General features: G+C 33.5%; 1 protein-coding gene across 1 annotated transcript in view; it reads left to right on the forward strand.

Moving 5' to 3' along the window:
- The window catches only part of LOC149782056 (protein mono-ADP-ribosyltransferase PARP11-like), a 31,573-nt gene extending 5,496 nt beyond the window's left edge, over positions 1–26,077 (forward strand). Inside the window, exons 3-7 of the mRNA XM_089933480.1 lie at positions 1,215–1,398; positions 3,733–3,950; positions 15,174–15,306; positions 21,549–21,679; positions 25,309–26,077. Coding sequence (XP_089789606.1) covers positions 1,215–1,398; positions 3,733–3,950; positions 15,174–15,306; positions 21,549–21,679; positions 25,309–25,735 — 1,093 coding nt within the window. The 3' untranslated portion in view covers positions 25,736–26,077. The remainder of the gene's footprint in view (positions 1–1,214; positions 1,399–3,732; positions 3,951–15,173; positions 15,307–21,548; positions 21,680–25,308) is intronic.
- The last annotated feature ends 291 nt before the right edge of the window (positions 26,078–26,368 follow it).

The raw sequence follows: 26,368 nt of genomic DNA on the forward strand, positions 1-26,368 counted from the left end.
GGAATTATAGTGAATTCAGACAAGTACATCTTGGATTATATTACTGTGATACATCAAAAAAATGTTGGCACATCTGCATGCTGTAGGGACTACAGGCACATGAAAACATTCAGAGTTGAAGTTTTTATTTGGAATACCACTGGAATTTAATTAGAACTTTATTCATTATGACTGGTTATAGAACATTTTGGACTATTTTGAATTTAATTCACAATACTCCTAGCTCTTTTTAAATTTTCACTTTATATTCAAGGAAAATAAATTATTTGTTGAATTATAGAAAACTTGTTGGTTTTCACTCTTTTCTATTGCTTTATTTAGACAATAGAGTCATGATACAAATTATACATGTATTGTCATAGAGTTTTAACCAAAGACTGGTTGGTACTAAATGAAATGGATACCACATGCTCATCCAATATGGCTAATTAATGCAGTGGCCATCCGTAAAATCTTGTTATTGCCACTCCTTGTGAAGGAATTTTCATATAAACATGGGGATTTTACTAAGTGACTTATTATAATGTTAAGTTGGACCTAAATGAAAATGCTGCTGCTCAGACAACCAGTATGCCCACCACATTGACCATCTTGAAAATATTGCTTCTCTGAATGAATGGCTGGTTGTATCAATATTGTGCTTTATCAGAAGACTTCTTATAATGAATAGTTGGTCCTAAATGCAGTCTGATATCCAGTATTGCCACCATGATAGCCATCTTGAACATCTTGTAATTGTGACCTTGCCATAACAGAAAGTCATATTGGCATGGGATTTCCACATTAAGACTTTACATGATGTCTTGTTGGTTCTAAATGAAAATCATACCAATATGACACCCATGTACAGCTGCTAATTTGAAAATCTTGATATTGCTGAAGAATATCAGAGATGATTTCAACACTCAGCAGTTAAATGGACGTATTAGTCTTATATTAAGGTAATAATGTTATTATTTATATTAGTCTATTATTATTATCTTTTATTAAAGTTAAGGTACTTTTTGGGGGCTTGTAGAATGTCAGGCCCATTGAGGGATTCTAGCCATTACTCATATTATTATTATTACTATTATTATTATTATTGTTATTATTATTATTGCTTTGTTGTTGTCTTCACTGTTTTTGTTGTTGCAGAAGCTGTTGTTTTAGTTGCTTTATTTTCTTGTCATGATTATTTAGTGATTATTATTTATGCTTATTTTCTCCTTCAGATCAGGGCTTCCTATACACATCTTCTTTGAAAAAATGGAGGCAGAAACAGGTGATAAGAGAAATCTGGAGGTTAGACGTCTTTCAACAGTTTCGTCAGAGGATGCAGAAAACCAGCCACTAGCAACCAGATGGTGCTGGTTTTGGCAAGATCAGAGAGGGAAATGGGTGGAATATGGTTCAAAGGTTAGTTTTCAGAAATCCACATTGACCCATTCTTGCATAATTCTTTTCACATTCATTGGTCCCTTTCTTATAAGACAGTGTTTTGCTATGTGCACATTTGTACATAGAGATGCACATCAGAAATATCTGACACACTTTTTTATGCCTGCATATTTTTGATGCAAAGATTCACATAATGTAATCAGGATTTCTTCATCCACTAATGCATAGGACGAGGGATGGTATCATGTATACTTCAAGCATAGGCATTGTTATGACAGAGTAGCTTCCCCTAATCTTGTGAACTCTGATGCGATTTACATCGGGCCCAGCAACATGCCATCCATATCAAAGGGGATCATATCATTGATTACAATTACCTATCAGTCATCTATACAATAATACATTATAGTACATGTATGACTGGTAGTTAAATTGGAAGCAACAATACGCACCCCTGTGGTCCAGACAATCGAACTTCTAGACTTTTTTGACTAGGAAAAAATATTTCCAGATGAAGATGACATGTACTCAGAATCACCAGCCAAGAAAGTGAAAGAAGCAGAACAAAGCAGAGTAACTGTGTAGTAAAACACTAAAGATAAATCGATAAAATAACTCCCTTGGCTGGAATACAGCATATCCATTGGGATTAGCTGTGTGACTGTTTTCCTGTGTTTGTGAAGACTGCAAAAGTGAATAATCCTTTCATGTCAGGGTTAAAGAATTTTCAAAAATCTTCCCTTGTTTGCCACAAGGTATCTGGAGAACATATTATCACCTAATTCATTCTTTCACAACAAAGAAATTAGTAAGCTTGCAGTGAAAAATGCATTATTTGAATTACAAAGGAGGGAGGATGTTGTACTTTCTTTTACTTTTTAACTTTCCTGCGTTAAGAAAAAGACTTAAACATTTAAGTACAACTTACTAAAACAAGATAAACCATTAGTCTCTATATTTTCTACATAAAATTGTTCAGCAAGTCCCTCACCCGATGTTGTCAAGTAGAATAACCGACTTTCTTCTAAAATAATACATCTCCATTTACATGATAACATGTTAATGTTTGGTAATGATTTATTCAGATGTTGCTAACTGTATGTGATTTTATTGTGCAATTTAAACAGTCAGATCTGTAATGTCTGTATCATATATTACATTTATAATATGGTTTTATTATAAATAATTTCCGTTTGTGACAGTTGTATTTTAGATTCTTTTAATTGAGTGGCTTACTTGTCTTATTTCAAAAGTACATGTACACTACATATAGAATTCTCATTCATACCATGGCCGTTTACTTACGTCAAATCAACAACTATGTTGGTTAAGTACACCCTGCATTTATTTGAATGGAAGCCACAAAACATCATTTGAAACTGAGAGTGCATTTGCCTTGATACAGCTATCATGCACACCCTAATTGTTGAATGGTTCCATAGTTTGAGAAGGTCAGAACATGATGGTTTTAGTTATTTTGAAATGATACAATTAAATTGTTCAGTAATCCTTTAGGTAATCAGATTCCATTGATTGGATGCATATATAAAGACTATAAAATGAGAATATACACTCCACATATTCTATTGTTTAGTCTATACCAATTATGTAAGAGTCATTGAGAAGAATTAGTGATTTATTTATAATATTTGTTCATTGGATTTAGCGGTGTGGAAAATCTTTAATTTAAACAGTCAGTACCTATTGGATGATGTGAATTTATTCCAGGACTTGAATATTTAATTAATTCTACTGGTTATGTGAAACTTTCAAGGATTTCAGTGATATTCTATGTTCCAAAGATAACCTTGAAGTAAAAACATTTGGATTTAGAACTGTGATACTTCAGTGTTGCTAGCATGGTAGCATATAAACACTTTGCTAAGAACCTTCATTTGGAATAACCTTGGACAGTTTCCATATTAGTGAGAAATTGATAGTAGGTACAATTTAGGATAATTCTAGGAATTGATTCACTTTAAGTTATTTTTAACTCTTTCACTTTGTTTGATTTTGTATTATTTTTAAATAAATTTATGTTTTTGGAAAATTGAATGCTTGTTTGGTTTACCTTGTCTTGTTATGTAAGTTTAAGGCTCTAGACTTAACAATATATTGTCCTTTGATATATCTGGTATATACCTGTACATTTATTATGTATTGTCTTTTGATGTCCCTAGTGTATCCCTGTAGGTTTATTACACACCGATTCCACAGCCAATAATAAAATTCAATACAGTTGTATTTTCATAGGTTCATTTTGTTTTGACTTTTCATTATCTAATAAGAATACAGAATCATGTTTTCTGTAGAACTGTTAGCTGTCATTTCAAACAACCTTGCTGATTTCAGAACATGACAGGGTACCAGACAAATGTTGTCAGCGATGTGATTGAGCAGAGGTATCTGGCAAATCCTAAAGGTCAATGTCAGTTTGCCACACTAGGCCATGAATACATAATGGACTTCAATACGATGATTCAACAAAATATGAAGACTAAAACAAAACGCAGAGTAAAACGCCGCCCAGAACTTGTTTCACCACTGGAAGCTAAGAAAAGGAAGCTACAGTAAGCATTTTATATAATCCATAACATTTTTAATACTCCTAATAAATTTTTTGATGTTACAAGATATTAACAACATGATGAATCCTACTGTTTTGTCATGATGTCTTTTGCCCATGCATCACCTTTCTGGAGAAAAAATTTTTTGGATATAGTAGAGCTATTTTATGACTTGGCATCCTTCATGTCATACCTGCCATCAGTCCATCAGTATCTTCAAATCTTCAGAGCTAATTATGATTAGACTTGATAGGGATATATGTTAGGTCATAGCTGTCTTTTTGGCAGCTGCCTTAGCTACTGTATGACCTCTATAACAACCACTTAGAAAATGTTTGGGAGGGGGGGGCATTGTCAAAACTACTGGAACATTTTGGACAAAACATTGTAAGAATGTTTCTTGAATTTTTTGGTTTCTAATGCAGCTGTGTGAAAAAGTATTTTTGGAATCTCCTCCAAAACTTCCAGGCTTATTTTGTTCAAGCTTGGTGGGAACATTTTTTCAAGACGTGTTCTTCCGGATGTTTGTTTTGGGTGGTTTTCTTAACAGCTATTTGCTACATAGCACCAAATGGAAAATGTATATTTGGCATTTCCTGCAAAGCATTTGACCCATTTTGAATAAACGTTTTAGGAGCCTTAGAAAATGTGCTACAAAAGTAAAATATTTTATTAGAGGTTCATTTCTAATTATATGTCTTCCTTTGCAACAGGTGAAGAATGTTTCTGTGATGTTTCTTCTAAAGTCAATGTCAGTTTTAACTTTATAAAAAATTGCATTTTTAGTGGCTTCTTTTGGAAAAAAAATTTCTTTTACAGCAGGCAGTTAAAAAATTGTAACTTTTACATTTTCTAACATACATTGTCGCTGTTATGAAGAACACCTGAAGGAATATTGATATACTGAATATCATAATGTATCGAATGGTTCTTTAACTATGCCTTGCAACACCCTATGTAAAGATGAACAGTTATTTGACAATGACAGTTATTCTCCCAAACGGAGTTGACAAAACAAAACCATTAAAAGGCAGATGTAGATCCATACCAAATTGCATTTATTTATGTCTGATGGTTCATGAACTATACTGGTTACAAGGGTCTGCTATAGTTGAGATTTTAAATTGATAGAAAATAGCCAATTCTGTTGAAATAAACCATTAATACTTCCACATTTCTACACAACAAATGCAGAAACAACCGATGGACATTAGGTAAAAAGCAAGAGAGAATCTAAATTTAGTAGCATCTCGTGCATCTCTAGCCCTGTCTCTGGTAAATCACATGAGATAATTCCCAATTCCCACCAAGTCCCATGAGATAATTCCCAGTTCTCCAGTAAAAACCAGGTTTTATTCCAGATTCTCAAGATAACATTTTGGGGGGATGAATTGATGTTTTTTAGTATTTTAAAATATGCATTGTAAGAGTCTCAGTGAATAGTGCATGCAGAAATCCTATTGTCCTATTAAGAGTCTCGGTGAATAGTGCATGCAGAAAGCAACAATATTCTATGAAGATTCAAAGTGATATGCCAATGCATACTATGCCATCTGATCAGGTTCTACCCCATATACTTGAAATCATAGGTTTAATAAACATTATAGTCTCTTATATGCGACTGCTCCAGTAGCCTAGTGATTAGAGTGTCCACTTGGATGCGGTAGGTCATGGGTTTGATCCCTGGACGAGTCATACCAAATGCTTACAAAAATGGTACTGACAGCTGCCTCGCTTGGCGCTCAGCATTAAGAGGTTAGTGTTAGGTCTGGCTGGCCTGGTGTCAGGATAATGTGTCTGGGTGGGACATCATGCTACATGTCTGCAGCATGATACCTCAGTGCTAGACACTATAAATTGTCACACTACATACATCGTAGCGATAAGACTGAAAAATTGTTAAATCTATGTTAAAAAATCAAAATCACACACACACACATACACACTCTTATCTGCTAGCACAGTATGTAATGTCTGTAATGATTGATCTTTAGTAAATATGGCATAATATGAAATAGCTTGCTTGCTTTACATGGGCAAATATGGTATAATATGAAACAGGATGCTTGCTTTACATCGGTAAATATGGTATAATATGAAACAGGATGCTTGCTTTACATCGGTAAATATGGCATAATGTGAAACAGGGTGCTTGCTTTACATGGGTAAATATGGTATAATATGAAACAGGATGCTTGCTTTACATGGGTAAATATGGTATAATATGAAACAGGATGCTTGCTTTACATCGGTAAATATGGTATAATATGAAACAGGATGCTTGCTTTACATCGGTAACTATGGCATAGTGTGAAACAGGGTGCTTGCTTTACATGGGTAAATATGGTATAATAAGAAACAGAATGCCTGCTTTACATGGGTAAATATGGTATAATATGAAATAGGATGCTTGCTTTACATGGGCAAATATGGTATAATATGAAACAGGATGCTTGCTTTACATGGGTAAATATGGTATAATATGAAACAGGATGCTTGCTTTACATTGGTAAATATGGCATAATGTGAAACAGGGCGCTTGCTTTACATGGGTAAATATGGTATAATATGAAACAGGATGCTTACATTACATTGGTAAATATGGTATAATATGAAATAGGATGCTTGCTTTACATGGGTAAACATAGTATAATATGAAACAGAATGCTTGCTTTACATTGGTAAATATGGTATGATATGAAACAGAATGTTTGCTTTACATGGGTAAATATGGTATAATATGAAACAGAATGCCTGCTTTACATGGGTAAATATGGTATAATATGAAACAGGATGCCTGCTTTATATCGGTAAATATGGTATAATATGAAACAGGATGCTTGCTTTACATGGGTAAACATGGTATAATATGAAACAGAATGCTTGCTTTACATTGGTAAATATGGTATAATATGAAACAGAATGCTTGCTTTACATTGGTAAATATGGTATGATATGAAACAGAATGTTTGCTTTACATGGGTAAATATGGTATAATATGAAACAGGATGCTTACTTTACATGGGTAAACATGGTATAATATGAAACAGAATGCTTGCTTTACATTGGTAAATATGGTATGATATGAAACAGAATGTTTGCTTTACATGGGTAAATATGGTATAATATGAAACAGAATGTTTGCTTTACATGGGTAAATATGGTATAATATGAAACAGGATGCTTACTTTACATGGGTAAACATGGTATAATATGAAACAGAATGGTTGCTTTACATTGGTAAATATGGTATGATATGAAACAGAATGCTTGCTTTACATGGGTAAATATGGTATAATATGAAACAGAATGCCTGCTTTACATGGGTAAACATGGTATAATATGAAACAGAATGCTTGCTTTACATTGGTAAATATGGTATGATATGAAACAGAATGCTTGCTTTACATGGGTAAATATGGTATAATATGAAACAGGATGCTTACTTTACATGGGTAAACATGGTATAATATGAAACAGAATGCTTGCTTTACATTGGTAAATATGGTATGATATGAAACAGAATGTTTGCTTTACATGGGTAAATATGGTATAATATGAAACAGAATGTTTGCTTTACATGGGTAAATATGGTATAATATGAAACAGGATGCTTACTTTACATGGGTAAACATGGTATAATATGAAACAGAATGGTTGCTTTACATTGGTAAATATGGTATGATATGAAACAGAATGCTTGCTTTACATGGGTAAATATGGTATAATATGAAACAGAATGCCTGCTTTACATGGGTAAACATGGTATAATATGAAACAGAATGCTTGCTTTACATTGGTAAATATGGTATGATATGAAACAGAATGTTTGCTTTACATGGGTAAATATGGTATAATATGAAACAGAATGCCTGCTTTACATGGGTAAATATGGTATAATATGAAACAGGATGCTTGCTTTACATGGGTAAATATGGTATAATATGAAACAGGATGCTTACTTTACATGGGTAAACATGGTATAATATGAAACAGAATGCCTGCTTTACATGGGTAAATATGGTATAATATGAAACAGAATGCTTGCTTTACATTGGTAAATATGGTATGATATGAAACAGAATGTTTGCTTTACATGGGTAAATATGGTATAATATGAAACAGGATGCTTGCTTTACATGGGTAAATATGGTATGATATGAAACAGGATGCTTGCTTTACATGGGTAAATATGGTATAATATGAAACAGAATGCCTGCTTTACATGGGTAAATATGGTATAATATGAAACAGAATGCTTGCTTTACATTGGTAAATATGGTATGATATGAAACAGAATGTTTGCTTTACATGGGTAAATATGGTATAATATGAAACAGAATGCTTACGTTACATGGGTAAATATGATATAAAATATGAAATAGAATGCTTGCTTTACATGGGTAAATATGGTATAATATTAAATAATGCGTGCTATGTTTACAGGGGGTAATATGGCATGATACATAAAATAAGCAGAGTCATTAGTTTTGTGTGAACTGACTGGCATTTTGTATATATTGACTGTGTGCTTCTACATAAGAGGAATACACATGGACAACAACAACAATACTGCGTGACATTATATACTTTACACTGAGCCACATGCATAATTTTGCATGTACAGAAAAAGTTGGGTTATTTGTGTTGCATTGAATATTAACATTTTTATTATAAATAATGACAGAAGCTGCATTGGTTTAATGGTTGTATGGCAGACACATGGTTGCAAGGTCAGAATCCTACCATAATATCAGCTTGATTTGACTACTTTAGTGTGTTCTTGGGCAAGGCACTTTATTCTAATTGTTTTGGAACTAAAATAACCTACTTGTGTTGTTGTGCCTTAAAATACCAAACACCAAACCAGATGAATAACAAAATATATGTTTGGTTACTTATTTATGTTGAAATTGTTTTTTCTTATTAGGCTTCTTTTATTTTATTGCTCTAAAATTTTAATTCTTTAAGTTCTCAGAGTTTTTCATGTTACTGGTACCAGCCTTAATTGTCATGCTGTTCTCATAGTCGAGTAACTAATGATATTATCTAATTGGTTGGTCAGTGATGTCACTTCCTTGATGACCCATTTGGAAACTTCCCCTGAACTGCAATAATTGGTTGGAAGCTTCTCATCAGTGTGGCACATAATTTGTGAAAAGTTAACAGTTTGTGCACTTTTATTCAAAGGTTATAGTTGATAGTTACTAGCAGTCACAAGCACAAGAAATATGACCTTTGACAGCAAAAGTCCATCATAAGAAGTTGGCTAAGGAAGTCTGGAAATAATGGTTGTCAATCATAAGAAGTCGGACAGGAAGTCTGGTTATAATGGTTGTAGGCTGGACTACTATCAAGAAGATGTGCATGTTAGATAACTCTAAGTTGTGCACACTATAATAATAATAATGAGGACTTTGTATAGCACCTAATCTTTAGAAGCTCTGAGCGCTTTACAACATTAAACAACACCTATAAGATAAAAAACATATAATGATATGATTACAAAAACAAACACCATGAAATTAGAAAACATTTAAAAACATGCTGAGAATATTTAAGGTAGGAAACATTATTAGGTCTTTAAGTTTGTTCTTGCAGTCGAAATAAGTGAGTTTTGAGAGCCCTCTTGAATGTGATCACTTTGTCTTTGTGTCTATGTTCAGTGGGCAATTCATTCCACATTGCTGGGCCCTGGTTTGCAAATGAACACTGTCCATATGACTTTGTTTTCATAGTGGGAATAATGAGTATATGATTGTCAGAAGAGGAGCGTAAGTATCTTGCTGGTGTGTACACATGGGTGAGGTCGAATAGGTATGTTGGACTAGAGTCCAACATTGAAACGTAGCACAGAGAATAAATTTTGTGTTTGATTCTGGATCGAATGGATAGCCAGTGTAGGGTACAGAACAGCAGGGATATATGCTCTGATCATGGTACTCTAAGTGTGATCCAAGCAGCAGTGTTTTGAACTTTCTGAAGTTTCTGGAGCAGATATTGAGATGAAACCAGACATAATTGAGTTACAATAGTCTAGTCTTGAAAGTACTAATGAACACAAAAGTGTTTTAGTGGCATCAACTGAAAGATATTTGCGAATTGAGCAGATGCATCTCAGCTCAAGATATGCAGCCTTGTATATGTTCATGACATGTTGGTGCATTGTGAGAGTACTGTCCAGAGTAACACCTAGGTTTTGTACTGATTGTGTGAATTTAATGTTGGTGCTGCTGATATTTATTGTTTGAGGTAAAGGATGTGAATGAGAAAGTCTTTGTGTTGTGATCAGAATGGCCTCAGTTTTATCATCATTCATTTGCAGCTTGTTACATGTCATCCATGGTTTCACATATTCAAGTTTTAGTCAGATAAATGGAGATCCCATAAAAGGCTCTGTAACCCTATAGTGGGAATTTTTAGTGGTGGAAAAATATTAGTGAAATAGTACTCTCAAACTGAGATGGTGAAAGTAAATCAAAATTTATCTGCATACTTCAGTATTATGATCCATCAAGATTTGCAGTCATTAACATATAAGTAGCCAAAACAAATATTACCTGTTATTTTAACAAAATCAGCATATTCTGTGTCTACACAACATACCTCGTCTATGGTTTGTTGTACATAAAGCATTCTTCCATTATAGCACAGTCACCTTGTTATAACACAATTCTGGATATAATGCAGTACTGCTATGGACCCAATGACCAAAATAATGCTGATGTATGACAGTATGAGTTGAAGTAAAGCAAGGTCAAACTTAGTCTTAAATCTTCATTTCCTTTGAAAACTCTATTATTTTTTTAAAAAATTGGATAGTGATCACTATACCATGGTTCTGTATATTACGCTATTGTCAGTATTTTGTGGTTCTGCGTATATAATGATTCTTGGTATAACACAGTTCAGCACATTATGCTTTATTTTGTAATTGAACATGGCTATTGCAATATAATGAGGAGAACAGTGTGTGTGTGTATATATATATATACATGGACATGGGAATCTACCAGCACTAGGACATAAATACCATTTTAAAGACTGTCTACTGCACATACCGTTTTATAGTTGAAATTTGCCACTTTTTTAAAGTTAAAAGATTTTGCATAATCTGAAGGAAAAAAAGGTCTTTTTATCTGCACATTACAGAAACCAGTCAGAACCACTCTACTGGGGACCAGAACTGTTCCACCAGTTCAACAACTTGCGCTATGATTTATGCTGTGTAATCTGAATAAGACTGACTTGCGTAAACAAAAAGCTGTGAATTGATTGCCTTATTGTTGTAATTTGGAGAGTTCAGTGGCAAAGCAGGATAGTTATTGAGGTTTTATAAAGGGACTAAAGGTTGTCCACGATGACCTCTGAGTCTTTTACTAAAATCGGCTGACCTTTGACGGTGGTGGGATAAAAAGGAGACTGGCCAAAATATGATATGATGAAATACTTATGCGAGTATTCTGATTTTTATTCTAATTTTCTGTGTTTTCAAGATGTTTTAAGAGTAATATTTAACGGCAGCTCTTAACCTTTTTTGGTTAATTCCTGTCAAAATGCCAAAAAATGTACACTTTCTTTCAAAACTAAAAAAAAACACCAGCATGGAAATATTAAAGCATCAACAGTTTCTGGAAATCGGACTTGAAGTTGGTGGCACTCAAGATGAAGGTACAAAGTTTGTACTGTATGTGTCATGCAATTATTCTTTTGTAGCATAAACACCCACTTTAAAGTCTTTATTTTAGACTGGATCAAAAGTTCTGTCATTGCCACATTTCAGTGCTGATATGGAGAGGTCGTTCTTCATTCTTCCAAAAAATACTGAGTGATTCAGAGAGAAATCTGGACCAGAAAACTACTGAGTCTATTAAGTGTGAAACTTAATAATCACAGTGAATGCCAGCAGTGGTCAACAGTCAGTTATTGTGTGAGGGAAATTAAAAGTGCTTGTAGATTTTATTTTGTTTTTAAATTTTTGCAGAAATTTTAATGTTGTAACATTTGCAGTCAGAATCTGATTCATGTTTTAAAAAATGTCTTTTATTTTAACGGTAAGGGTTAGTTACTTTGTCCAAAATGTCCTTGAGTTGTTTTCATTCTCCTTAAAACATATAAATTTTATGTTGATATAAAGATCCCACTGATCTACTGATTTATGATGGACTGGTTCTGTAAATTTTATGTAGATATAAAGATCCCACTGATCTACTGATTTATGATGGACTGGTTCTGTAAATTTTATGTTGATAAAAAGGTCTCACTGATCTACTGATTTATGATGGACTGGTTCTGTCACATTGATCAGTAGGATCTTTTTATTGTGACATCCAAGTTGATTGTTGGAAAACATGTTTCAAACACAGTTCATGACAATTTTCTCTTTACAACACAGTGATGGTACATGGTTTCTTTACAACACAGTTCATGACAATTTTCTCTTTACAACACAATGAGGGTACATGGTTTCTTTACAACACAGTGAGGGTACATGGTTTCTTTACAACACAGTTCATGACAATTTTCTCTTTACAACACAATGAGGGTACATGGTTTCTTTACAACACAGTGAGGGTACATGGTTTCTTTACAACACAGTGAGGGTACATGGTTTCTTTACAACACAGTGAGGGTACATTGATTCTTTACAACACAATGAGGGTACATGGTTTCTTTACAACACAATGAGGGTACATGGTTTCTTTACAACACAGTGAGGGTGCATTGATTCTTTACAACACAGTGAGGGTACATGGTTTCTTTACAACACAGTGAGGGTTCATGGTTTAGTGTTTTGAAAATACTTAAATCAGCACTCTCAGTTAAGTAAAGTCATGAAGAATTCCAACTCGTACACAGTTTTTAATGTCCCAGTTGAGCTTTTAAGAAATAAGAGATGATGAAAATAGATACAGGTCTTGGCAATGTGCTGAGCGCTTTATTCTCCTGGATTTTATGACCTAAAATTTCATATCCCCTGGTATTGATGACCTAAAATTTCATATCCACTGGTATTTATTACCTAAAATTCCATATCGCCTGGTATTTATTACCTCAAATTCCATATCGCCTGGTATTTATGACCTAAAGTTTCATATCCCCTGGTATTTATGACTTAAAATTCCATATCCCCTGGTATTTATGACCTAAAATTCCATATCCCCTGGTATTTATTACCTCAAATTCCATATCGCCTGGTATTTATGACCTAAAGTTTCATATCCCCTGGTATTTATGACTTAAAATTCCATATCCCCTGGTATTTATGACCTAAAATTCCATATCCCCTGGTATTTATGACCTAAAATTCCATATCCCCTGGTATTTATGACCTAAAATTCCATATCCCCTGGTATTTATGACCTAAAATTCCATATCTCCTGGTATTGATGACTTAAAATTTCATATCCAATGGCATTTATGACATAAAATGTTATATCCAATGGGATTTATGATATAAATTTCCATATCCCCTGGTATTTATGACCTAAAATTTCATATCCAATGGTATTTATGACCTAAAATGTCATATCCGATAATATTTGTGACCTAAAATTCCATATCCCATGATATTTGTGACCTAAAATTCCATATCCCCTGTTAATATTGACCTAAAATTCCATATCTCCTGGTATTTATGACATAAAATGTCATATCCAATGGTATTAATGACACAAAATTCCATATCCCCTGGTATTTATGACCTAAAATTCCATATCCCCTGGTATTGATGACCTAAAATTCCATATCTCCTGGTATTTATGACATAAAATGTCATATCCAATGGTATTAATGACACAAAATTCCATATCCCCTGGTATTTATGACCTAAAATTCCATATCCCCTGGTATTTATGACCTAAAATTCCATAGCCCCTGGTATTGATGACTTAAAATTCCATATCTCCTGGTATTGATGACCTAAAATTTCATATCCAATGGTATTTATGACCTAAAATGTCATATCCGATAATATTTGTGACCTAAAATTCCATATCCCATGATATTTGTGACCTAAAATTCCATATCCCCTGTTAATATTGACCTAAAATTCCATATCTCCTGGTATTTATGACATAAAATGTCATATCCAATGGTATTAATGACACAAAATTCCATATCCCCTGGTATTTATGACCTAAAATTCCATATCCCCTGGTATTTATGACCTAAAATTCCATAGCCCCTGGTATTGATGACTTAAAATTCCATATCTCCTGGTATTGATGACCTAAAATTTCATATCCAATGGTATTTATAACCTAAAATGTCATATCCGATAATATTTGTGACCTAAAATTCCATATCCCATGATATTTGTGACCTAAAATTCCATATCCCCTGTTAATATTGACCTAAAATTCCATATCTCCTGGTATTTATGACATAAAATGTCATATCCAATGGTATTAATGACACAAAATTCCATATCCCCTGGTATTTATGACCTAAAATTCCATATCCCCTGGTATTTATGACCTAAAATTCCATATCCCCTGGTATTTATGACCTAAAATTCCATAGCCCCAGGTATTGATGACTTAAAATTCCATATCTCCTGGTATTGATGACCTAAAATTTCATATCCAATGGTATTTATGACATAAAATGTCATATCCAGTGGTATCTATGACATAAAATTCCATATCTCCAGGTATTGATGACATAAAATTCCATATTCCCTGGTATTGATGACCTAAAATTTCATATCCAATGGCATTTATGACATAAATTGTCATATCCAATGGTATTAATGACACAAACTTCCATATCCCCTGGTATCTATGACACAAAATTTAAATATCCACTGGTATTTATGACATAAAATGTCATATCTCCTGGTATTTATAACGACAAATTCCATATCCCCTGATATTTATGACCTGAAATTCCATATCAGACTTCATGTCGAAGATGGTAAAATAATTTAACCTTTATAGTGAGCACATGATAAATCTCTTATCAAATCTCTAACATCAAGACCACTGTTCAGTTCCTAACTAAAGACGCATCCTGTGCCTCACTGCATTAAATCTCAATGAAGCGAATACATTTCTATATCTTACATACAAAACACTAATTCAGGTGTTGGCATTATCCAGTAGAATGGATTCTACCAAAATACATTTTATGTACTGATTTACACCAGACAGCACCAAGATTATGCATTTGAACATAGTTTGTATTGCACCTTGTTAAGTTTACTCATATTGGGTACATTTTCAGGCCGGTTCAGTCTGGAGTGTTGGCCTCACAACGAGTTCCTGGGGCAGCAATAGGGATGAAACAATGCCCTGTGCCCAGAACTTGGGATGTTCAACATGGACAGGATGTAATTGATATTTTCAACAAAGTTGAGGTAGGTAAATTCAAGTTCAGTCTGTTTCATAGTAACTTGTAGAGTCTTAGATGATCTAATTCAGTAGATTATTTAACTGTTTTGTTAACATTTATTTTAAATCTGACATGATAAGTCCACTTTTAAAACTTTATCAGCCTGCCCCCACCCACTTTGACTTCTCATTGAAATGAACTGTTGTTCTGATTTGCTTTTTGTTGTTGTTGTTGTTGTAGGGTTTAATGCCATTTTCCAGCACAAGATAGGCTATACATTGTGGCCAGTATAACTGGTGGAGGAAGAACAGCATAACTGGTGGAGGAAGAGCCCTGGAAAACACAGGGAAGAACCACCAACCCACAAGAAGCTACTGGCAGGCTTTCCCATGTACCCATGCTAGCCGAATTTTTTTACTCGAACCCACACAGACAGAGGTGAGATGGCAGTGATCCAGAATGGTGAGCACTTTAGACCACTCGGCCACTTGGGGCCTCGTTCTGATTTGCATCTTCCTTACTGAAATAAAGCCAACAATTTCTTGAGGTAAAAGAAGAAAAGAATCCTGTTTGGAAAGAAAATCCCAGATACTGCCACCCCAACTGAATATGAAATGGTCATTTCACCAAATTGTACCAGAGTGGACTGTGATCATTCAGTATCAAGACCTTTAAAGCTTTCAAGTTTGGACAAATGATGTTGCTTTGTCATTAGATAAGGCTGGAATCACAGGAAGAAGAGAAAAAAACAGCTTTAACAACATCTTTAGAAAAAATGCCTGAAAAATTTAGAAAAGATTTTACACACAAGTTACTGTCATCAGAAATTTTAACCCTCTATTAGATCATCAGGTATATTGATGAGGTAATCTTGTATCTGATTGGTTGCGTATTATTACCAAGTTTGGAAACTTTATATTTTTTTTTTTTAATTGGATTTTATTTAGACTTAGTAAATAGGCTTTATATTATCAAGATCTCGTTTGAGCATGATCATCACTGAGGTCCATGTATGTTAAATGATCTTGCATCTTTTTAGCCGAGCTTGTCAACACTGTAGCAAATATATTTCTTTTCAGATTTTGATCCAACTTCTTAATTAGTTTCACTTTTTTATATATTGGTTGGGTTGTGTCTGATTGGCTGAGTTTGAGACCATTTTAAGTATGATTTTGCTTTAGCTTTATAACAGGTAGAATCTGAGATGATTTTGCATCTGATTGTCTGAGCTTATACCTCTCTAGACCTTAAGACTATTGAGGCTTTTGGTAACCTAGTTATCTCCCTTTTGTGTTAGGTATTTGTTCTATCCAGTAGGTAATTAAACCACTGAACAAGAAGATAACTGCTATCGTCACTAATGAATAGATCGGTGTTCACCAAGTATTTTGTATTTAGTTACGTTATCCATGATGCAGCGCTGAGAGACTTTTATCCCCTTTCACAATATACAATTACTGTGGAGGGGAGGAACTCAACAAATATGTATGTATACAGCTACAAAATTAATGACTGAATCCTTTTTTTTTACAATCACATTGATAACAATTGTCAAAAATGCGCTTTTCTAATGAAGCTGTTCGTTATTCTGTATAAATTACATTTATTTTCAAAACATCCAACATGTCAAAGATTGTTAACATTATTCTAACATACAATTTTGCAAAAGCATCTGTGCATTAATTACGTCACAGCTTTTTATTTTGTTGATTAGTCTGGTTCATGAAGTGGTATTTAATAGTATAGTACCAAGTAGGGGATCAATGAAGCAGGGAACAAGACTAACTATAGATATACCACCCAACAAGATTCCTTTTTTAAAAAAAACTAGTAACATTTATTTCGTGAGAATATCATCTACATTGAAACTCAATTTTTGTATTGTTCAGTTGGTACAGTATTGATGTCATGATTTCATTAGAAGTAATAGTGAAACTTCTTATCATCCTTTAAGATATCTCTAAGTGACAATTCAGGAATTCTCTGAAACTCATTTGCCTACAATGGTCCAAATATTTGAAACCAAGCTCTTTATTTGACAAAGTTTTAATTTCGCTTGGTTGCTTTGCTATGCTTGATCACAGCTATGAATGAGTCAATTAAATTAAGGTAGTTTACTTATATATTACATACGTAATAACATTTTTAACAGTGTATGAATGATCGGCTAAAGTGACTTCACCCGATATACAGCCAGGGCCGCTAGATTTTAAGTACATAAGATTTGCATGACTTTTAAATTTTTCTTTTATTCCACTGCTTTTACTTGATTCAAAAGACATAATTAATGTGATAATACAAGGGATTCCAGGTTTTAATTCAGTGCAACAATAAAATACTTCCACAAGTCAGTTATCAAAACGCGGTCAGCACTTAAGCATGTTCTCAGAGAAACTCTCACAGACATAGCTGTTACCATAGATTGACACATTTTACATTTAAATACACATTACATTTATGATGATTACACTTAAGAGGAACTAAAAGATAAAACTATAACACAAATTTCACTCAATAAAAAATTACTGGCATTTAAATATTAATGTACTGTATACACCATGTGTAAGTGACATTAATTGTTCAAAATTTCCTTGAATGTCTTTAATTACATTGTACTAAATATGTCGTTTGGAAAGAAATTGTAATAAATTATATGACTTCTTTTTAAAAGTTGATCATTTGATAATGTTGATTAAAATTTCCAGGTCCTATCTACCATGTCCGACCATTAAACAAGTGATAATTAAACGTTTCAGTTACCAAATTTGGTCAAGATTTTCTTAAGGTTCAACCAATATGGATAAAAAAAAATTTCTGGTATAAAATATGGGATCTGCACTTGACCCCATGTGATAGTGGGTTCACAAGATACCAGGATGTGAGTTATTGTGGGAGTGGTGTATGTGTGTGGGTGTATGTGTGTGTGTGTGTGTGTGTATATATATATATATATATATATATATATATATATATATATATATATATATATATATATAATCACAATACATAATTTTATGCAACTATTATACCTTCACCATTCTTTCTTGTATGCAATAAAAAAGTAAATAAATTAAAAATATTAAATACAAATTAAAATATAGAATATGGCCAGTCCTAACACAAACATAATAAAACAATATATCATACACATATAACACACACAGACATTAGATTGATCCTTAGTCAAGATCACTAAAATTTAGGGACTATGACATAGAACCAGCTGCCATACACATATAACACACACAGACATTAGATTGATCCTTGGTCAAGATCACTAAAATTTAGGGACCATGACATAGAAACCAGTGCAGGAGCTAGTGTCTGAGGATGGAAGTATATGTCATAAAAAATGAACTGGGAAGAAAAAAAGACGATCAGCTCTAGGGACCTTCTGAGCATGACCTACCATAAAATAACAAAATGCAAATAGCAAAGAGCAACCCTGAAACAAAAGTAATAAATACTTTTTTCTTCCAAATTCATTCTTTTTGATGTTTTTACAGAAAAACAAACACCAACACTATGGGGGATACAGAAACACATAAAAGATGGCTCAATATTTCATGTTTATGACACTTTCTTTTCTACTCCTTTATCTTTGGAGCTTTCCAAGATGAAGGGATGCAGCTTGGTGTAAATATGTCATCATTAGTAGGTTTGCCATGTACTGCATTGGAATATAATCTGGAAGTCCTATGGCTTCATGTCGTATGTTGAATGTTTTTTTTTGCACTTTCCTTTCTGCTTGGTAATTTGTTACCCATTTGAGATGAAGGAATGAAACTTGTATGGATGTATTTATGTACATAAATTCTGTTACTTTGTTGCCAAATTAAACATGTATATGCACATGATGAATATCACGTGCTGTGTGTTTTCTAAATATAACTTCCTACTTTGTTGCTCATTGTGTGTGGCCAGGAGATGTGCTTCCAACCCAGGCTGCTTGTGTTGCCCAGAATTCAACATATACATTGCCTTTGTTTGTTAGTGCAAGACTCTTCTTTTTTACATAGTACTAGAAAACACGAAATATAAACTCCTTTTTAATTTGCTATCAGATTTACTTCTGTGCAGGGAGTCATGATAGCTCAACTGGTATAGCAATGGATTTGTGAGCCCCAAAAATCACAGGTTCATCTGCTTAGGCCAGTTAGAGTTGTCTCCCTCTGTCCTTGCAAAATGCACTTACCTGGTAGTTCACATTTCAAGGCATGATATAGCCAATAATGTACTGAATAGTGCCTTTCAAAACCAAACATCTATTTACCCCTGTATAATGTATATGCTCATGTGCATTTTCTTGTGCTGCCTTTAGTTGAATATCCATCCCAGCATAAGGTCATTAAATCAGAAAGCATGGGGAAAAATACACTAACATTAATTGTCCATAAAACCAGTCTTAAAGGTTCATGATCATAGATTTCTCATATTAAATACATAAAGAAAAATGTGTGTTGGAAAGTATGTGTTGGTAAATGTTTCTGTTGGTAAAAGTGTGTGGATTTTTTTTCATATGACACAGTTTATGAGATCACAGTGGTTTCTGAAACAAAAAGCCTGCCAGGCTGATTTACAACAGGTTGTAAGTCTTCAATGAATTCCTAAGGTTTGTTATTTTAAAATGACTTTATCACTTTTTTTCGCAGGACAGTTATTGTAATTGTTGCAAAAGAATTTCATTATTTAATGAGAGATGAAGCTGCAACACCATTATTTTATTTGCAATATCTCCCAGAGGTAAAAGCATTACCTTGATATTTTGTCACATGGTCAGCTTAGGTAGCAAGTCACATGATATTGATGGTGTTGTAATGTAATGACCATGTCATTTCTAGATCTTAAATATATATTTTACAAAAGCAAACATCTTTAATACATACAACCTGACCTTCATTACATTATGCACCTGCAGATCATGATCATTTATTTCAGAGAACCGTATTAGTGAATGCCATCAATCTGCCATCATGTTAAGTTATGGCAGACATGGGCATGTGCTGTTTGTAGATGGGGATATGTTATATACAGTGAAATCTGTCTGAAGATACCAAGCATCCAAACCCAGAAGTCATCTGTGAAAACAATTGTTCCTTTACGAATTTTTTGGCAACTAAAATATATAATATAGAATCAGATTTTGTGATCAGGTGGTTGTTTAAAAGAGGTGAGCTTTAGCACAGGTTTGACAGTAGATGGTCAAGTAGGGCTGCTGTCCACAGTCTGTCCATGAACAATTTGATTTTTGTGGGATAACTTTACTGGGAATTACATGCATTAATGTTTAACCAAATCTATTATGCAACTTTATATTGATGAATCCTCTGATGGATTTGATTTCCAGCCATAACTGTCATTATATGGTGGAGTTATTGCCCTTGTTTATTCTTCCCCACCACCATTTTCATTTCCACGGCTTATCTTTCACAAGGATTGTTAGAAATAGGTCAAATGCAGCTTTTTATAACAGTTTCTTATTCATTTTCCAGCTTTCCTTTTCATCATTTACAGGAGTTATGTCCTTCAATTGTCCATGATCTCTGGACTTTTGTTTTCACAGCAGAACTTTACCAAGCTCTCTTCGATTTTAACTAAATATAGTAAAAGGCTTATATTAATTAGAACTTAATTTCCAGCATTCCTCAACATGATTTACAAGAGTTATGCCCCTTATTACCTGTCAGCTACACTTTACCAGGTTTGTTGGTTTGACCAAATTTGTATAGAGGCCCTATATTGATGAGACACTTAATGAGTTTGATTTCCAGCATTTTACAATGTCATTTACTGAAGTTATACCCCCTAAGTACCCATCCTGTCAATTTCAGCTAAATGTATCATGCACCTTTATATTGTTAAGACTTTGAATGAGTTGGGTTTCGAACAAATCCATATCATCATTTGGAGGAGATGTGTTCCCTGATTTCCCATTCTCCTAACTTTTGTGTCTTGACACACGATCATCTGTGGAAGTGTTTTCTGAGCAAATTGTAATGGAATGAGCAGGGCCCTTTGATGCTGCCATAGCTAATAGCTGTAATTATTACATTTAAGCTAATAGCTGTAATTATTACATTTAAGCTAATAGCTGTAATCATTACATTTTTAGCTAATAGCTGTAATTATTACATTTTAGCTAATGTCTGTAATTATTACATTTTAGCTAATAGCTGTAATTATTGCATTTTAGCTAATAGCTGCAATTATTACATTTTAGCTAATAGCTATTATTATTACATTTTTAATTGAGCCTGTTCCTTTTAGGTGAAGAAGAAGTTCAATCGAGAGGAGTATCAGAAAGTGGAAACCTTGTTTATGGAGAGTATGCCAAGCACAACATCCATAGTCAGCATAGAAAGAATTGAGAATGGTGAACTTTGGTCTAACTACCATAAGTAAGTATTGAATGGAGATATCCTATTAAAGCTATGAAAATACAATGCTATCTCATTATAGCTCTGTTCATGGAATCATTACAGTTTTGTGCACTCTAAAGTGAAGTCACCTTAAAACAAGATACATGTATGTTGCAGTCAGGTTGTCATTTTCTTGGGTACTATGATTTCATGTACCATATACCCACATCCAAGTTGGATCCAGCTGCAAACTGCATAGACCCAGATCTGCTATTGCATAATGTGCCAACAGATCTGGGTCTATTTGGTTTGTTAGGAGTAATCAGCAGAACAAACAACATAGACCCTGATCTGCTGGCACCTTGTGTGATGGCAGATCAGGGTCTGTGTTGTTTGCAGTTGGACCTGACTTGTAGACAATTATGTACAGTATCTTTGAGGGTATTGATATTTATGGCTTTGCAAAGACATTACATTATTAATTAAATTGATGAATTGGGTTTGGGGTCCAGTTGTCTTCACATATTGATCTGCATCTGAACATGGACCTTTACATTTATGGTACATGGCAGTCATGAATTCACAGTATTCACTGATGTGAAACTGCATAATAATGTGTTGTCATGCCAGAAGTTGAAAATTCATTCATCCAACTTATAATGACAAATGAAAATTTATGGCAGTTGAGTGAATTTTCCAATCACTTCCATAAACCTTGCAGACTAAGGAATGGCTGTTGGTTTTTCTAATATAACAACCTTTGAGATTGTTGAATATAGGTACTCAACATCATCAGTTTCATGTTTCAGTAATTATAACTGGTTGAGTAAGAGTTTAGACTGGGAAACTAACACTTTTACTGCTTTCCTGACTGGGCAAGTGTATTTTTAGACATTTGTCAACACCACCATGAGGAAGAAAAAAAAAAACTAAAATCGAGTTAAATGCAACAAGTACACATATTTGTAAATATTATCATTTATACAAGTCACATATAGTTTCAATAGATCATAAAGTATTTTGAAAAAACAACGTAAAACTGATATACTTATTTATTGTGTTTTATAAATTCTTTTGAATTAATAAGTATTGGAATGTAATTTTTTTTGTAATTAGTACTGTATAAATTTCAGTACTGAACTGCATAAACCGGATCAGTTAATTGGTTCATTTAGCAATATTTATGGCCTTCCTTCTAGTCTCCCACCTACTGCTGAAATAAAATACTGCTTAATTGTTCATACAGTCCTAGAGAGTTTTTTCAACAGGTTTTCAAGGGCTTCCAAAAAACCTGCAAGCAACACTTTTCTTAGGGAAAGTGGGTTGTGCTCCTATTTTGAATTGCAAACACATTTCATTCCAAGTTGGGTTACATTTCTTACTGAATTAGTCATCCATTTGCAAATGTGATAAACATGCCACCACAACATAATACATACCAGTGACATTTATCATTTATCCTCCCAGTTCTTATTATTTTTAAATTTTTTTGAATGAATGTAAGTAACATCAATCCTGAATTTAAACATTGGTATATTTTATTTACTCTTAACTGTTTGCATTCCTTCAAGACGTTCAAGGAGATTTTGTCAAAGTTCAACAAGTTAAAAAAAACCTGTCTCATTCAAGGATTTTCTTAAAGATTGTATGTGACAATGTGACTATTTCAAAAATTACCTTCAAGGTTTATTTTGCCAAATCTGCTTCCATTTATTTAATGACAAATTCTGCAACCAGTCAGAATATCCATGCATATTTTCATGGTTCACGATGATTTTTAGGGGCAAAAACGTGGTAAATCCTTGTACTTCCTATATGCAACCAGTCAGAATATTCATGCATATTTTCATGGTTCACGATGACTTTTAGAGGCAAAAACGTGGTAAATCCTTGTACTTCCTGTGTGAGTTTGCATTTTAAAATATGCATGCAGTTCTTCATTGACTGAAATAACCTGTCTAAACCAATACAAGTCATTATTGTACATGTACATCCAAAATGCATGTGTCACCAATATGTTATATGATGGTGCAAGAATTAGAAATATCCTCTGTACAAGGGTTTAACAATATTTTTTACATAACGGCTTTGACATCAGTGATTTTCTCTTTTAATAAAGGGTGACAATACTTCTATTCATTTTGTGATTTAGATTTCTTCTCCTTATCAGGTGAATAATATAGCTTTAAAAAAATATTATTTACTACATCATTGTATGTGATCTAATAAAACTTTGGTTCTCCTAATTTGGGATAATTTCAATCATAATATGACTTGTCATGGCCGTTTCTGAAGAAAATCAAGCCATTCTTACACTTCATGACAATGATGTTAATCAGTTTATATTATCTTACCACAGTTGTGTGGCTTTAATGCCTTATTTCAGCACATGATAGGCTATACATAGCAGCCAGTATAACTAGTGGAGGAAAAACACAGGGAAAACCCTGACAAGAACCATTAACTCCAGGAGGCTACTGGCAGGCTTTCTCATATTCTTACATGATTTGTCTTATTCTGATACTCTTACTTGTAGAACTAAATTTGAAACTTGTAACCAAACACATAAGTGCATAAATACAATTCTTTAAATTATGTCTGAAAATTGCAAAGTGTAAAGTAATTATCTTGGGAAATAAAGTTTGGCTGTCCGTAAACAGTGTCTTAAGATATTATCGCCTGTTAAGATAAAGACACATTTAAGAATACTGCCACTGGTGTGTTAACTGTATTCTGCAGCAAACTAAAAGATGAAGTTTGAAACAAAGAAATGTAGTGTTCCTACTTTTGCCAACAAATTGAAACATTCTTATCAAAACTTCAATGCTGTTAAATAGAAACAGTGTCATTATAAAGATTGATAAAGATTTTTTAAATTGGAGAACATGAAAGTATAGTAAATTGTCCAAACTAATTTATGAGACCTCTAAAAACATCAACATTGTCAGTATTTCATGTTTTTGCATGCATCCACTGTGATAGCATATGGTGGCACATAGTTTTCCTCCCATTGATCTCTTTTTCTGTACATCAGTAGATTTGACCAGAAGTTTGTTTGCAGAATAGCACAACAATTATCAAAATTAGAGCCATGAAATTTTCCTGTCTACCATGGTCATAAGTCGATGACCTGATTATATTTTAATGCTTTTACAGAAATCTGTAAGTCTCTTATACATTTATAACTTTTTGGGGACTGGAACATTTTGACAGCAATGGTGTTATTATAATGAAGGCAAAAAATCTATTTAATTAGATAAATAAAGTTTGCTAGGCATATTTGTAAGTTTTGCATATTCCTCAATTATGTATTATTGTCTGGAATTTTGACTTTATTGAAAACATCTTTTATATGACACTGAAGCAGAAAACACTTAAGACCGATAAACTTTTTTATGTATGTTGATATGCATATGTAAATTGACTGATTTTAAAATAAAAATCCAAAATTACTGTAATTTAATTATCCGTAGACCAACTATCATGGGCATTTTGCTGATCCAGACTAATGAACTGAACTCTGGGATTAATCATTTATTTGTTTTATTATTTATCTAGATAATCACACTCAAAACAAAATCTACATACCCCAGGGAGTCAGATAACTGATGTTTAATGGTACCTTAGACTTAGTTGAAATTGCTGTCATTGAGCCTTTTTATTTACAGCAAAAAGGAAAAAATGCAAAGGAAGAATCCAGGCCTGAAAGAACTATATCTTTTCCATGGGACTCAGTCGCAGTACATAGAAGCCATCTGCCGTCAGGGTTTTGATTTCCGTCTCAGTGGACTGACAACAGGAACACGACTTGGCAAGGGAAGTTACTTTGCTAAGACTGCCAAATTTGCAGATCGCTATACTGAGCGTGGAAACTGCTGTATTGTGTTTCTTGTTAGAGTTGTGGCTGGAGATTACACAACGGGTGATAAAACATATACTCGACCTCCTCTTAAGGATCCAAGAAATCCATGCAGTGATTTGTATGACTCGTGTGTTGATGATGTAAAAAATCCTGAAATTTTTGTTATCTTTGACAATTATCAAGTGTATCCAGAATATGTGATAAAGTACAACATGAATTACACTTGCATATAATGTACTACACATTTTTAACTCACCTGGCCATTGTTGAGTTTATGAAATAATCCTACTTCTATTGTGTCTCTTGCATCATCCATCCATGAACAGGTGCTCCTTCGCACTCTTGAGGCTTTATTTATAAACAGATTTTTTGATGAAACTTTTTGGATTGTCTTAAAAGCATGTCAGCACAATTCTGGTTATATTTTAGTGCAGGTTAGAAGTTAAGATTTTTGACAAGTTTGATAACCAGTCAAGTTGATGGGTTTTGACATTGTTACCAGTCGGGAACAGATTGTGCAACAATGTTCATCATTGAATAATATCATGTTTGATAATGAAATATTTGCATATTTAATCAGGTGATCTGGGCTTAGAATGGCTTTATTTGTTACCACTCTAGTAAGGTAGTGGTGTTTACAAAAAGTTTTAACATGTATGTGGTTTAAAACAACTGAAATGTCACTCTTTTGTCACTCTTTCATTTAAAGTGAGTTTAATTTATTTATATGTAATCTACCTTACAGGCTGTCAGCTGACAGTTAATGTAGGTCCATGGCTGTGTACATGAAGTACTTTTCTGAAACTATCATTGTTTCATTCACAGTATTCTTACTGCCATACTGTGGAAGGATTCATTTAACTTGA

The sequence above is a fragment of the Sinohyriopsis cumingii genome, chromosome 15 (genome assembly GCF_028554795.1).
Source record: "Sinohyriopsis cumingii isolate HCF-2022 chromosome 15, ASM2855479v2, whole genome shotgun sequence".
Taxonomy (NCBI): domain Eukaryota; kingdom Metazoa; phylum Mollusca; class Bivalvia; order Unionida; family Unionidae; genus Sinohyriopsis; species Sinohyriopsis cumingii.